The 14,984-nt window shown below is 41.6% G+C and overlaps 1 protein-coding gene across 5 annotated transcripts in view; it reads left to right on the top strand.

Annotated features, from left to right (window-relative positions):
- The window catches only part of DST (dystonin), a 468,940-nt gene that overhangs the window by 181,889 nt on the left and 272,067 nt on the right, over nt 1-14,984 (top strand). For all 5 annotated transcript variants that reach the window (XM_077811595.1, XM_077811594.1, XM_077811599.1 and 2 more), the window contains one exon: nt 14,809-14,898. In XM_077811595.1, coding sequence (XP_077667721.1) covers nt 14,809-14,898 — 90 coding nt within the window. The remainder of the gene's footprint in view (nt 1-14,808; nt 14,899-14,984) is intronic.

Raw genomic sequence — 14,984 nt, 5'->3', positions numbered from 1 at the left:
TTGCATAGGTGTTAGAACTAGGGTGGAGGTGCGGGGGGGAGGGGTGCTGCAGCACCCCCTGCCTGGAAGTGGATTCCATTATGTACATGGTTTACAGTTTGGTTCAATGGCTCTCAGCACCCCCATTATACAAATTGTTCCAGGACCCCTGAATGTTTGGTTGACATTCTTTATTAATCTATTTATATGTCCCTTTTTTCTGCCCTTGTGACTGACACACATTTTAAAAGGGGCAAAATAAATGTCACAGTTCTATCTTTGAACCTGATGGCATCCCACACTTCACTTATCTTCATAATCAATATGCTGCAGGAAATCATTAAACGAGCAAGTGAAAAGATGATTGTGAAGTGTATACTGACAGCTTTATAATCCAAATGTGAGATAAAGTGGGGGATTTTTAACAGTAGCTTTATAAACAGATATGCAGCTGAGTATCTGAAAAAGGGACTATGAAGTGAGAAACAGGCAATGGGGGTGCACCTGCTGGGAAGAAAATGTTGCACCTTGTAAGCATTAGTGATGTGAGTTGGGAGCACTGGTAGAATTGCACGAAGTCACCAAGTGTACATGCCCTGGCATACTTCCTCCATGCCTCATGTTCAATCAGAACTATTTGTAAAGTAGATGCTGTTTTGGTGAAGTCTGCTGGTACCAGAGCTGGTGGGATGCTTCTATCTCACACTGAAATTAATATTGTAACACTTTGGTCTATGGATTTTTATCCATTGCATTTATTTATTTCAGTTAATAAAAATATACCAGAATAAAACATACTCTATGGGAATCAAGACTTTCACACTTCTGATAGCATTACTATTCTTTACAGATTGTGGGGCAGGGAATGTGTCTTACTCTGTGTTTGGAAACTGCCTTGCACATGTTAGGTTCTACTGTAGTATATGTAATAATTAATAATCTTATGAGAGTTTCTATAAATACATACTCAACAAAGAGTCCTTTTGTTCTGCATAGCCTTCATTAAGCGCTAAGGGGAGGGGAGTATTTTTACTGAATAAGGCCCCAGTCCCACAATTGGATCCATATGGGTAGACCCCATTGAGTTCAATGGAGTCCACACAGGCAGATGTCTGCTCATATGTGGAATCCTACTGAATGCAGTTCGGTTCTTCCCAGGGAATGAGGCCCACTCTCATAGATCTGATTGTTCCAGGGCCTGTAAAATTATTAGTATTTATATTGAGGAAAAAATGTGATGGTATGTGACTTGTCTAACTCACCAAAGTCGAGGCTAGCTCAGAATCTCTCTCCCTTGCACTTTAGGTCTGGGATCCTTCCACCGCCTTTAAAAACAAAAACAAAAAACCACAACCCCCAAAACCTGCATATGAGATACAGGAAACAATTGCTAATTGATTCAGTTAAAGGGCTACCACTATCTTAAAAATCATACTTCTTTCTATATTTTTACCTACTCTTGTTACAGACAACTTCTAGGATTACTGTAGCTGAAAGAGATGAGAAAAATATTTTCCCCTATTTTTTTTCACGTTGCTTGCTTTGTGCATTTTGTGTACAGTTAATTTCACATTAGCATCATATAGTCTTTTAGTTAATTTTCCCTACATCAGTGGTTCTCAAACTTTTTTTTTGCGAACCACTTGAAAATTGCTGAGGGTCTCGGTGGACCACTTAATGATCTTTCCAAATGTTGTTTGTACCATTCGCTAACTATTGTAAAGCGCTTTGGTTAAAAGCGTTATATAAAAAACCTTAATAATGAACTTTTTTTGTTCTACAAATAAAAGCACACAACTCATATTTTAATATCAGTAGTCTTACCTTTCCAATTCGATGGATGTGTCCTCTCTCCCCCACTGCAGCAGCCCCCAAACTGGGGCTGGGAGGGAGTGGGGTCTGTCCCTGACCACAGCAGCCACAGAGCTGAGGCTGGGAAGGAGGGCCGTCTCTCCCCGGCAGCTGCAGCCCTGGAGCTGGGGAACATCACCTCTTTCTCTGGCCGCCGCAGCCCAGCACGTCCCAAATTCCTCCCACCCCCTCTTCTCACCCCACTGCCCCCTCCCACCTACCCCCTATTCCCCCCAAGGCCACCACAGCACCTTACGTGTACGTCTTTTCCAGGGTCCAGGCACCTAATTAGTGGAGCCAGCCTGCGCGGCTCCACTAAATTAGGTGGGTGGCCCTTCATTTTCTAGTGTGCGGCTGCCCAGGTGTGCACCTTAGAGGGAACTATCCGCGGACCACCTGAATGGAGCTCGTGGACTACAGTTTGAGAACCTCTGCCCTACATTAATGGGTCTTTCACACAGGATGAGGGGAGAGAAAAATATTTTTAAATACTGGAAAATGTGATTGTGCTATTGTCAGAAGTTGGCAGTGGGATTCAGAGGCATGTGTAGTAATTGAAACTTCTTTTACCTGATTTTTAAATAGATTAGGTTGCAAATTGAATATGTAAGCAGTATTACATGATTTTATCTAAGCAATGGATAGTGTCTGTAAAGATAATTGGCATGGATTTTTGAGCAACAGTGCTTGTTAACTAACTTGAATTCCTAGAATGTATTATTATTATTATTTATTTTTATGCTATATTTTAAAAAGACTTTTGCTAATTTACAACATCAAAGCATATGTGCTAAGGTGAAGAATTGCAGAAAAAAGTTGGAAGAGATTGTTGTGTAAAACCTAAAAACAAAGCATTAATAACTGCAGCTTGTCCAGCAAGTCAAGGATGACAAATGGAGTATTTCAGTGGTTGGTTTTGGGAACATTATTATGATAGTTTTAAGTTATTTGGCTGACAATAAATAACTAATGCAAACTGTGCTAACCACTTACATAATGGTCCTGTTTAGCCTGCCGTGGTTCCCAGGATTTCCAGGTGCTGATTTTGACCTACTAATCTCTGTGTAGTTTGAGTCCACCTCTCCCCCTCAAGTATCAGGGCAGTTGAAATCAACTGAGCAGCTTGCAGTCTTTAAATAGAATGGGGTTTGAGAAAGCATTTTCAATTAGTAGACTTTGACTCTGGAACTCGCTGTCTTGACTGGTTCAACAGAACCGGAATTCGTTGATCTTTCAAGCTCTCTGCGTAAAAAAGGTTTAAGATATGTGAATTAGATGGATCTGAGGCTCTTTTTTCTGTAGGTGAGCTAGGGAATTGGAATAGCTGTCTTTTTGACATGCAGCCAGTTGGTAAAGCTTTTGCTTTGTTTAATTATTACGTTTCAGATATCATACGTGTACTAAGGCCCTTATTCAGCATGGTCCTTGTACACGGTCATATATAAGTTCCATTGACTACTCATATGCCAAATGTGATGTGTATGCTTAAATTCTTTTGCTGATTTGGGGCCTCTGAGAATATCTGATCTCATTTAATAAATCTAAATAAATGTAAGAACAAGATTTGCTAACAGCATCAATGTTGGAAATAGAGCAAGAGTGTATTTACCTTAAGGCACAAAGATTTGTATGTTTTGTATGAAGGACTTTGTAAGAGAGATGCAGAATAATGGAGAAAATGCAACATAATAAGATTGGAGGCAACAATCTTAAATAGAGAGAACAACAGAAATGGAGTAGTCTGGCAGTAAAGTGATGTGCAAGGGATGTAGAGGTTACTGTAAAAAGGAAAAATCTTGAGCTATCCATGCAAGACTACTGTGATGGATTGACGGGGGGAAGAATGTAAATCCACTGTTGCAGATGTACAAGACATTGGGTAGGTGAATGTAAATTGGGGCAACTAGGATCATACCTGTCTTATAGACTTCGTTATGAAGAAAGGTCGAAGACATTGAATTTGCACTCATTGTAGAGGAGAATATTTTAAAGATACTTAGTAAAAGTATTTGGAATTATGGAGGGATTTTGTGAAGTGGAATGAGATTAATTGTTCATGCTGTTGAGGAGTTCAAGGGACAGAGTCAAATAGCTAGGAAATTACTCTTAAATATGGAATTAAGGCAGAATGATTTTCACTCCCTATGTATTTTAAATACTCACTAGGGACTAGGTTACCAACTCAGTCTAGGACAGACAAATAATGCAAGTGAGTTTAAAGAGACACTGTCAAGGCCACCAGGTCTAAAATTGGACTGATCAAGTTTAGCTCGCCAGCATGTAGGCATACAGAAAAAAAGGTGAGCATGTGTGCCCTTTGTGCTGTCTCCTTTGCCCTACCTGTCTGTCCTGTTCTTGTGAACAGATTGGAAGAGCAGGATTTGTGTATATTTCAACACCTTTATTGCATGTAAGATCAGAACACAGGCAAAGAGTGGAGAAACAGCGCCATCTATACCAGTTTCCACAGTATGCATCCGATGAAGTGAGCTGTAGCTCACGAAAGCTCATGCTCAAATAAATTGGTTAGTCTCTAAGGTGCCACAAGTACTCCTTTTCTTTTTGCAAATACAGACTAACACGGCTGTTACTCTGAAATCTATACCAATGTGCACTTATCACATTCACTCAGACACCTGCAATGGTGGAGAAATCCAGAGCCTGGGTTTACTGTTCTGGGAGTGCACCCAGCAGTTTAACTATGCTGCGGGAAAGGTTTAGATTAGGAATGAGTAAAAACAAAATGTAGTTTTAAAAATAATGTAAATTTGGAGCCTGTCAATCCTGACTGTATCCCTTGTAAGAGAAATGTTGATGGTTGGAAAAAGGGATTCTCTCTGGCACAGCTTCAGTATGGTAATGGAAAATGGCAAGGATCTTAGATGTGCTAAAATTCTATTGGAATGTAAACTAGATGGATCAAACAGCGCTACTGTATAATGAACTGTACTTATGTACGTCACCTAGAAAAGTCTGGGCAAACCATATAGTAGATAGGCAGCAATCAGGCCTTGTCTAGCAAACTAGTTATGCAGGAGTATGTTGGCAAGTGTGATATTCCCACAATTACATGCTGAATTTAAAGCTAGGATCCTGTTACAGCTGGCAAGCAGCTTTTTGAAAAAATCAGATAAATCATGCCTTATGTCCTGGCATGATAAGCCTTGTTTGTATAAAAGATCAAGGAGATTACTTGGGTCTGAATCTTCCTTTTCTAAATCCATGTAAAATAGATTTATCTGTAGACTTGTAACTAACGTCTCTACTGGTCCTTGATTGTCAGTGTTCAAGAAATATGACTCTCTGCAGTAGCGGCATTCAGTTCTTTGGCTTCTGGTCCAGTATTTAAATAATTTGGTTCCACTGTTTTAAAAATTTCCTTTGAACTTAGTGAATTCAATTTTCATAGAGGATTGTCACAGCCAATTTCATAGCATTACCATACCTGGTCTCCTTTAATATGTAAAATAATTTCTTTCTAGTCTGGAGGGATGGTTTGATCTCCGTTTTCACTGGGTTTCCTCGCTGATCCTGAAATGATTCAGGATACTAAGTTTGTTGGCAATGTCGGATTGAGTGATTTATCTTTCTCCCACATAAATATATCAAAGAAATGCTCTTTAATTGCCTGTTATGCTGCTGGCGTCTTTGGCTTTTTGACTGCACTCTGTTGCTTGTGGTGGCATAAGAAGGGACATATATATATGTTTCTTTTTGGTTCTTCCTTGTTAGTGATATTAACAGTAATAATAAATTTTGTGTTTAGTTGCTCTTTGTTGGAAATAGGTTTAAGGACATACACTTTCCGGTTTCAGAGTAGCAGCCGTGTTATTCTGTATCCGCAAAAAGAAGAGGAGGACTTGTGGCACCTTAGAGACTAACCAAGTTATTTGAGCATAAGCTTTCGTGAGCTACAGCTCACTTCATCGGATGCATGCAGTAGAAAATACTGTGTGTATGGTAACACCCATTGTTTCATGTTCTTTGTGTATATAAAATCTCCCCACTACACTTTCCGGGAAGTTGTGGAATGAGGGAATCCCAACATGATGTTAGGAGCTTTCTGCAAAGGCCACACAAGTTTCTCATCAGAGAGACTTGGCTGTTGGTGACATTTTAAATTGAATGGTGTAATTATAGTAGCCTTTGTAAGTGTCCATGTGAGCCTTATCTCAGAGAAGCTGTAGCTGAAAGGTGGATGACTTCAGTATGTTGCCTATAACTACTGTTCTGAGTACTGCACATAGGGCCTGATCCAAATCCCATTGAAATGAATGGGAGTCTTTCCAGTGACTTAAATTTACTGTGGATTAGAGCCTTAAAAATTAAGTTTAAATCTGTTGTAAATCTAACAGTGAGAGGGCAATAATTGGTCTGATCTAGCTGAAGTCACTGAACTTCAGTGGATGTAGGTTTGGACTCAAAAATCAGTGCCAGTTAAGTGTTCACATTTTTTTCCAAACCAACCCCTTATGGTTCTAACTTCTTGAGTTCTAATCTAATTTGCCTTTGGCAAAGTGGGAAAACATTTTGAAACCATATTGTGCACTTAGTTAACTTTGCTTCCAGATGTGTTGCTTGTAAAGAATCCCAGGTCATCTAGTCTCAAAAACCACCTCAACTACTTTTTTAGCCAGATATTTCCACTGCATAATTCAGATTCTTTCAGGAAACGTGTTTTTATTTTAAATCTACATTTTTATTTTTAGTTTCAATTCACTGTTTTCTCCTTTAACCTACCACATTCACTCCATAAACAATGCCAAGAGGTATTTGAAATATCTGTGAGACATATGGCAGTACTCTGGAAAAGGTGGTTTACTTTGCAAGATTACATTTTTTCTCTCTCAGAAAGAGCCACCTGAGTGATCATTTGGTTTACATGGCAAGTACTGAATATTTGTTATATCATTATCGTAAATTAATTTTCCAGATAGATTCAAATTGCCTGTGGGGTTGCATAGATAATTTAAATCAAACCACTCTTCACATTAAAAAAATGCAAATACATACCGGATTTCAGCCTACTGTTTTTTAATAACTGGGTTTTGATGTAGTTGCTGTGTCATGTACATTCTTTATGTATCAGGTACAAGAATAAGCTATAGAACACAAGCTAGAACTATGCACCTATTTATTTTCAGCAGTTTTGGGAATTGTATTTGTCTGTCCTCTTCTGGTGACTCAGTTCATGACGTGTGCTTTGCATGCTTTAGTTCTGACGGAAATAAATTTTATTTGCATCTTGCAAAGTGCTCTTCTTCTTTGCCTTGGCTGCTGTCTAATACATACTTTGGATTGCCACCTTCTGGTAAAAGAATAATATGGTTTCAGTTCTTACGTTGTTGGATCATATTAAAGAAGTTCTATATTAAAATCACAAATGGGTTTGATTCCCCATAGTTTAAATTCCAGGGTATTACTAATTAAGAGGTCTCTTGGTTTTTGGTACTGTTTCTCTCCCTCTATGTGTGAAACTTGCAAGCTGCTAATTGTGTTAGTACATTCTAAGACAGAGTCTGTTCTCAAAGCAATTCACACAGAGAGAGACTCAAAGCAATACTCTAACAACAGAAACAGCACCCAGAGACTCCGCACCCTTTTGTTGTATTAACAATTGTGATTAAAATAGAGATAGAGGATGTATGTGGATGGATGCTTGGTGTGGATAATAACTGAATGATCAAGGAGGTGCCAGCCTAAGAATCCAGTGTCCATCGGCTGAAGAAGGCGTCAAGTGGAAATAACCAGAGGACCCCTCGGAGGGCAGACTGGAATCCACCCAACAGCCTCAAGAATGGGAGAACCAAAGAACAAGATAACATCTTGGAGCCGTCAGGAATGTGCTATCTGCTGATTGATTCAGCAACAGCATGAAGCAGCAATTCCCATAGACTGGCATAGGAAGAAATTCCTATAAAAATAGACTCTAAAAAATGAGAACTTTGGGGGTCTGATTCTGCAAACCAACTTCCAGGAGCATCAGATGAGCATCTGACAAGGCCCTGCTCCCTCCTCATGTCCAGGCCACATGGCCAGTGGCTTGGCATGAGCAACTCTAAGGCTGGTAACTATGATAACAACCTTGCAGAACCTGTGTGTGTGTGTATGAATGAATGAATGTGTGAATAAATATGAGATTGAATGGAATGTTATAACTATAACTAACTGCTTACTAGGATTCTTTCTGTATTCACAATAAATGTGGTATTTTGCCTTTTTCCCTTTAATAAGATCCTGCTGGTTTTTATTTTATTGGTACAACAACATCTGATCATGTGTTCGCGACTGTGGCACCGGAGGAGGAAGCCCTCTGTGTCTTAGAGAGCTTTCAGCATAGCACAAGAAGACTAGAGTTCCACAATCTAAGAGCAGTCAAAGGACAGCAATTGAAACTAAAAAAAGAAAGGGAAAATGAAGTACATAGATTTTAGGTGAGTTCCCTTATAGACCACACAGTATGTTTGTGGTAGAACTGAAACAAGAACCTTCTGATACACAGTCCCTTTTTTCTCACCATTAGACCACACTGTCTCTTTGTGCTTTGTATAGTTCTGCATTTTGACGATGGGTGAGAAGGCGGCTCAGGCTTTGTGTAAGTTGGGCACAGGTGAGACAAATCCACAGGAAATAAGAAATGAAAGAAGAAATAGGAGACAGTAAAAGATTAAACAGGCTTGTGTTGGGGGAGAGGGACTGGAATAATATCCCCCGGTCCCTCAAAGCCACAGATATTCTCTGTTAAGTGAAAAAGAGCAAGTGGTTGAGGTGAAGAATTAACATCAGTATGTTCTGGTCCCACTATTAGCCCACTTATAAACTGGGCAGCCCTGTGACGCTGCAGAGTACCGCTGAAGGGAGTGTGTATGATATGCTGGTGCCCCTGACTTTTTATGTTTCGTTCCTCTCCTCCCAGTGTGCACCATCCCTTTTGGCTGGCAATACTGCACAATAGATCTGCTCTGTTCTGGAGCTCTGTTTGCACACTGGAATAGGGTGTACTTGCTTGTGGGACCATTCTCTTCAGGAGTGCAGCTACATCTTCCCCCAAAATTATCTGCCTTTGCCACAAACAGTTTAGGAAATAAGAATCGGCCTTTTCCACCATGGTATCTTGAAAGGAAAATAAAACCCAAAGTTCATGTATTGATTTAATTTAATATAAAAAGCATTGCACATGTGCAGCACAGCATAGCATGCCCCAAACCCCCTGAAAATCCTCTAGGCTCCGTAGACCCTGTCACGTATTTGTCCCTGCCCTACACTGTTGGTGTCAGACAGACACAACAACATCGTTTATTTTGAGACTGATAGTGATAGAACAGCTGAGAGAGGTTGCTGCATGTTCTTTTAATAAATGAGCTTACTGACTGGTAGACCGAGTTCGGTTTGATCTTGGTGAGAAAATGAAATAATATAATGCTTGAACTTGAAATTCAGTTGTTTAGAACAGGGGTTCTCAAACTTCATTGCACCGCGACCCTCTTCTGACAACAGAAATTACTTAACGACCCCACGGGGGGGACTGATGCCTGAGCCCACCCAAGCCCCATTGCCCCTGATGCTGGTGGTGGTGGGGGCAAAAACCCGAGCCCCACTGCTCTGGGGGGTTTGGTGGGGGGGCAAAGCTGAAGCTCAAGGACTTTAGCCCCAGGTAGGGGGCCTGCAACCTGAGCCCTGCTGCCAGCCCTCGGGCTTTGGCTTTGGCCCTGGGCAGTGGGACTCAGGTTTCAGCCCTGGGCCCTAGCAAGTCTAAGCCAGCTCTGGCAACCCCATTCAAAGGAGGTTGCGACCCACTTTGGGGTCCTGACCCACAGTTTCAGAACTGCTGGTTTAGAATGTTAAAAGAAAATCTCCAAAAGTATATTTCTGTTTTATGCATATTCCAGCAAGGTTTAACTCACTGATCTCAGTGGAGTTCCTCCTGATCAATACTGGTGTAAATGAGATCAGAATTAGCTCTCATATTTCTGGACTTGTAGGTTTTACTGTAAAAAAAATTAGTTGTTTGATGATATTCCCTGCTATGTGAGGGGGGTATTCTCTTGGGAAGTTTTTGGAAGCAGATTTCTTCGTGTGGACACAGAGATGGAAAAAATAGGTCTCTCTGTGTTCCTTAATGAAAGCAAATAGAAGAATGGATGAAAACTTTAAATACAGACATTTAACTAAAGGCACCAAAATAATGACATTAGCTATATGCTGTGAATTGTGATTGGTGATGGAAGAACCCTAAAAGGTTTGTAGGTTCATTTTCCAAAAGTTTGGAAGTTTTTGCCTTCCTGTCTCTTTGGTTTGCAAAAGGGTCCGGTGGATAGGATGCAGGACTGGGGCCAGGAGTCCTAGGGGGAATAAATGCTATGTTGTGCTGCCTTTACACCAGCTATGCAAAGTGTCTGTATGAGTGGGATCAGAGCCATTCTTATAATGTAAATGTAGACTGACCTTTCATTGGTCTCCATAGGAGAGGTCAGACAGAGGTCCATAATAAATATGTGGTCCAAACTTCAAAATTTTAGCTCAATAGAAACATCAAAAAATTCAGACATCTTGTTACAAACATTGATTTGCATGATGTTATATTAGTAGATACCTAAATGTGAGGCACACTGTCTTCATGGAAGGGGATGGGGGGCGCAAAATGGACAAGACTCTCCAGAGTCTCTAGAGCAGTGACACTCAATTAGATCTACTTAAGGGCTGATTTGAGAATTTCATGACTAGAGGCAGGCCATTTGTGCAGAAGCCTGACCAAACCCCTTTCTTCCCCCCCAAAAAACAAACTTCAATTGCCAATGAATAAAGACCTTGATTGCAACATAAGTATTAGTGTTTCTATCTTTTAACAAAGTTTATAAATCAAAATTTTTACCCGCGTTTATGGCAATATCTATTGGAGAGGTGATATGGATGATCTCTGGTAAGCTTTGTGAAGAGTGGTTTGTAGGAGGTCATGGCCATAGGTGCTGACTCCATGGGTGCTCTGGAGCTGGAGCACCCACGGGGAAAAATTAGTGGGTGCTCTGCACCCACCAGCAGCCAACCTCCCGTCCCGTCCCCGCCTCCACCTCGTCCCCTGAGCGTGCCACGTCCCTGCTCCTCTGCCTACCTCCCAGCGCTTGCTGCTGCCAAACAGCTGTTTGGTGGCGTAGCAAATTCTGGGAGGGAGGGAAGGGGGAGGAGCAGGAACATGGTGTGCTCAAGGGAGGAGGTGGGGAAGAAGCAAGGCCAGGACAGGGATTTGGGGAAGGAGTCAGAATAGGGGCAGGGAGAGGGCAGAGTTGGGGCGGGAACTTTGGGGAAGGGGTTGGAATGGGGGCGGGACCGGGGGCAGAGGGAGGTCGAGCACCCACTAGCGTGAGTAGAAGTTGGCACCTATGGTCATGGCAAGGCTCATGCACTGATGAAGATATTCCTCTCTTCAGGCGATTACAGTATTGATTTTTTATATTGTTCGTGGTAGAAAACCTAGATTCGCAGAGGTATACTGAGCCCAACATCATTAAAAGATCTAGATGGCTAAATTCTGGCTATTTTGGAACTGGTCAGCATATTGAGTCCAGAAATCACAAAGTCCCACTTCTCTGAATTTTGCCTTCAAGACATCTGAGCTCTGGAGCCTTACAATTTCTTATTGAAAGGCATATTCATAAATTGAATCAAGAATGTTCTTTGCTTCAGGAGGGCAAGGTCCATCGGCATAGACAACAAATGGCTCATGAACAAATAAAAGCAAATTCTTTGGAATTTTAAAATTTTTGATCAAATTGTTTAGAAATTCTTGCAGCATTTTCATCTGTAGCAGCAACACACAATGTTGGAAAGTGCAACATCTTTCCTGTTAAGACTGTTGGAAAGATTTTCAAGATTCCTCTGAAAGGCACACACTTTTTCAAACAGATCCCCAACACTGCTTTCATGGCCTTGGAGCTGCAAGTTGAGGGAATTCAAGTGACCAATAATATTGCACAGAAAAGCTAGTTATGACATAGAGGGGACATCATTCATAAATTCCAGGAACTCGCAAGCCTTATTGGTCTTGTGGTTTCAAAGAAATTCTATTATTTCTTTTTGAAGGGCACAAAATCTCTCTTGCGTGCACCCCTTACTTAACCAGGGAACGTCATTGTGCTACAACAGGTCACTGTATTCAGCTGAAATGTCTTGTAAAAGAGCTTTTAAAAGACGATGTTGCAAGCTAGAAGTTGAACGTATGTAGTTCACTAATCTCATCACAATATCCATTGTTTTTTTTTCAAGTCCCCAGACAATTTACCACACAAAACAGTCTGGTGAATGACACAGTGAAGTGTGTTTAATGAAGGGTGTATCAGTGCCAAACATAAAAAAAGCCCTTCTTTTTCCCTGTCATGGAGGGAAGCAAGTTTGTAAGAAGTAAGTTTACTTTCTGCAGATCTAAATCATTTTTTTCAAAAAGGCCTTTTACCTTTGCAAAAATGCGCTCACCTGTGGTGTAGGTTTCTAATCGTATTAAGCACAACAATTCTTCCTTGAAAATTTCAGCATCGTAAAAATCTAAGAAACTGCAAAATCTAGATCGTGTCACTTATGTCACTTGATTTGTCCACTGCAAGAGACATGTATTTAGTGTTTTTTAAATCGGAAAGCAGTGCTGACAGACAGTCCTCGTAAATTACCTCCAGTGTTCCCACCTCTGTGGAATCGGGCAGAGGAACTTGCTTCACATGGTTCACAATGTCATCTTTGTTTTTATCTCTAGCAAAAACCTCCTTCAGCATTTCCCACATGCGCTACTTCTTAGGTTCGGCATCCAGGAAAGGCTTTTTCTTTTTAGCTAGTTTGAGAATTTAACCTCCTTTTACAATTGACAATATATCTACCTTGATCTAATGTCCAGAAGTAGAATTATACTGCCTTTGCTGTGTGGATGTGATACGCAAGTATCTCGGAAAACATCAGCAGTAATTCATTATGGAAAAATCTTCCAGATGGCTTGTTCGGACTAGTTTTCAACATAAACATAAATGTGCTTCTGTTGTTAGTCCCACTTAAGATGATAGTCTTTGTAAATTGCAGTAGGAGCAAGGTACCTTGAACTAAAATACATTTATTTAAACCTAGCAACAAATATGTTAATTATTTGTTTCATAACAAGGATATACAAATCTCTCCCACAGCCCAGATCTAGTTCCCTGCTGCAAGCAGAAGAGGAATTGGATTGATTCCTGATGCTCTTCTCACGCACACAGATGTGCTGACAGTTGAGAGATCATCTCATAGATCCCATATTGGCAGAAGAATTTAGCCCCTGTGGCAGGATTAAAAGCCTAAGAAGAGCCTGTCTGCCCTTTTGCATGCCATAATCAGACAGTATTCTGGAAACTCAGAAAGCTTTCTGTAAGACAGAGGTCCACAAACTGTGGGGCACGCTGCCTGGGGGGTGCTTAGGAACTTTTTGGGGGGTGCAGAGGGGCCCAGGCTAGCCCGCACAGGGTGCAGGGAGGGAGTGCCACCCAGCCACTCCCCGCCCCCAGCTCTGTTCCGGTCCCGCCTGCAGCCTCATCCCTGGCTCCAAGCCCTGCGCCTAGCCCCATCCCCAGCCTCGGTGGGCCTCTACTCCTGGCCTTGCCCCAGCCTCAGCCTCTGGCTGCAGCTCCATTCCCGGCCCAGGGCTGAGACAGGGGACGGGGACGGGGCGGGGCTGGAGCCACACCTGGCCACGAGGCTGGCTGCTGGCCCTCACTGCAGTCCAACTGTGGCTCCACTCCCACCCCGGCTGTGGCTCCGGCCCCACCCCAGCCCCACTCCAGGTCCCACATCCACCCCCAGCTGAGGCCCCAGTGTCAGCCCCCTATCTGCATTCCCCTGAACCCCGGCCCCACTTCAGAGTCTGAAGGGGGGGGGCAGTGCAGACAGGGTAAGGTGGGAGGACTCTCAAAATTTTGGGGAACGCTGCTGTATGGTGTTTTAATGGGGACCCAAAATGAGGACGTAGATGAAAGCCCTACAACCTCTGCCGTGGCAGGCAATGTCAAAAGTCTCTGCCTCTATGAGAAATGAGAGCCTCTGTGTCCCAGTTTAGTAGGTTGGATGGCCTCTCTTGTGCCAAAATAATCCAAAATCAGAGCAGTTAGAAATGTTGAAAGTCCTCTCAGAACTGCTGAATCTTAAATCGTGGCCAAATTCTGCCCTTCTTTATACTTGTGCAGCATAGTTGACATTGTTCTTTCATGGATGTAACTGAAGGCAGAATCTGGCCTACGGGAGAGCGTGTTCAGGTTAAAAGTTACTTTTTGAAGTGGTGCTAAAAGTACTGTTTGAGGAACCAGAACTCAATGGGTTAGTTGAATATAATGATTCATTATGGCAATGGGATGGATAAAAAAAGCGAGCCTTGGGTAGATACACTGTTTAAGAGGGAAAGCTGAGAATGATGAGATACATTCTTGTTGATTAATGAGTGATAGGTTTCTACTAATTTTTTGCTGTATTTGGTTCAGGGGCCAAAATATGGGTTACATTTTTGCCTGGATCCAGCCAGTTTGCACGGGCTGTAAATCAGGGCAGGATTTAGCTCTGTCTTTTTTTTTTTTCTGCAATTTATTCTGACTTGGGTGTGAACTGTGTCCTCCTTAATTGATCCTTATGTAGGCCAAAGTAGATAGGTATTAGGCCTCAGTAAACATGGTAGGGATTACGCCTTTGTTACTTCGACAATTTGTTGCCTATCTTGTGGCTTTTCCACTGTTCTTCTTTCCATATTTAATAAAATATAAGAATATGGAAAATGTGGAAGAGGGTTGAATATAAGTTTACATTGCAGCTAATTTTGTTTCTGTATTTCTCTTGGCATAGTGACTGAACAAACCAAGAGTGGCATGTTGAGATATATAAGTGTGTGTACATTACAGAAAAACAGCATTAAATATCATGGTGAATTCTTGGAAAGATACAGCATCATAAATTTCATTTCTCTCTCCCTCTCTATTTCTGCAGGTTCGCAAGCATGTGAATGATCTGTATGAAGACCTGAGAGACGGACATAACTTGATCTCCCTTCTAGAAGTCCTTTCTGGGGATACCCTGGTGAGCTTTTTTTAATCACTGTGCAATAATTTCAGGCCATTATATACCCATTTATGCATTTTGCTAACTCTTCAGATGTGGGCTGT

The sequence above is a fragment of the Eretmochelys imbricata genome, chromosome 3 (genome assembly GCF_965152235.1).
Source record: "Eretmochelys imbricata isolate rEreImb1 chromosome 3, rEreImb1.hap1, whole genome shotgun sequence".
Lineage (NCBI taxonomy): Eukaryota > Metazoa > Chordata > Testudines > Cheloniidae > Eretmochelys > Eretmochelys imbricata.
Note: the sequence above shows the minus strand (reverse complement) of the source record. Positions and strands in the feature narration are given on the sequence as shown.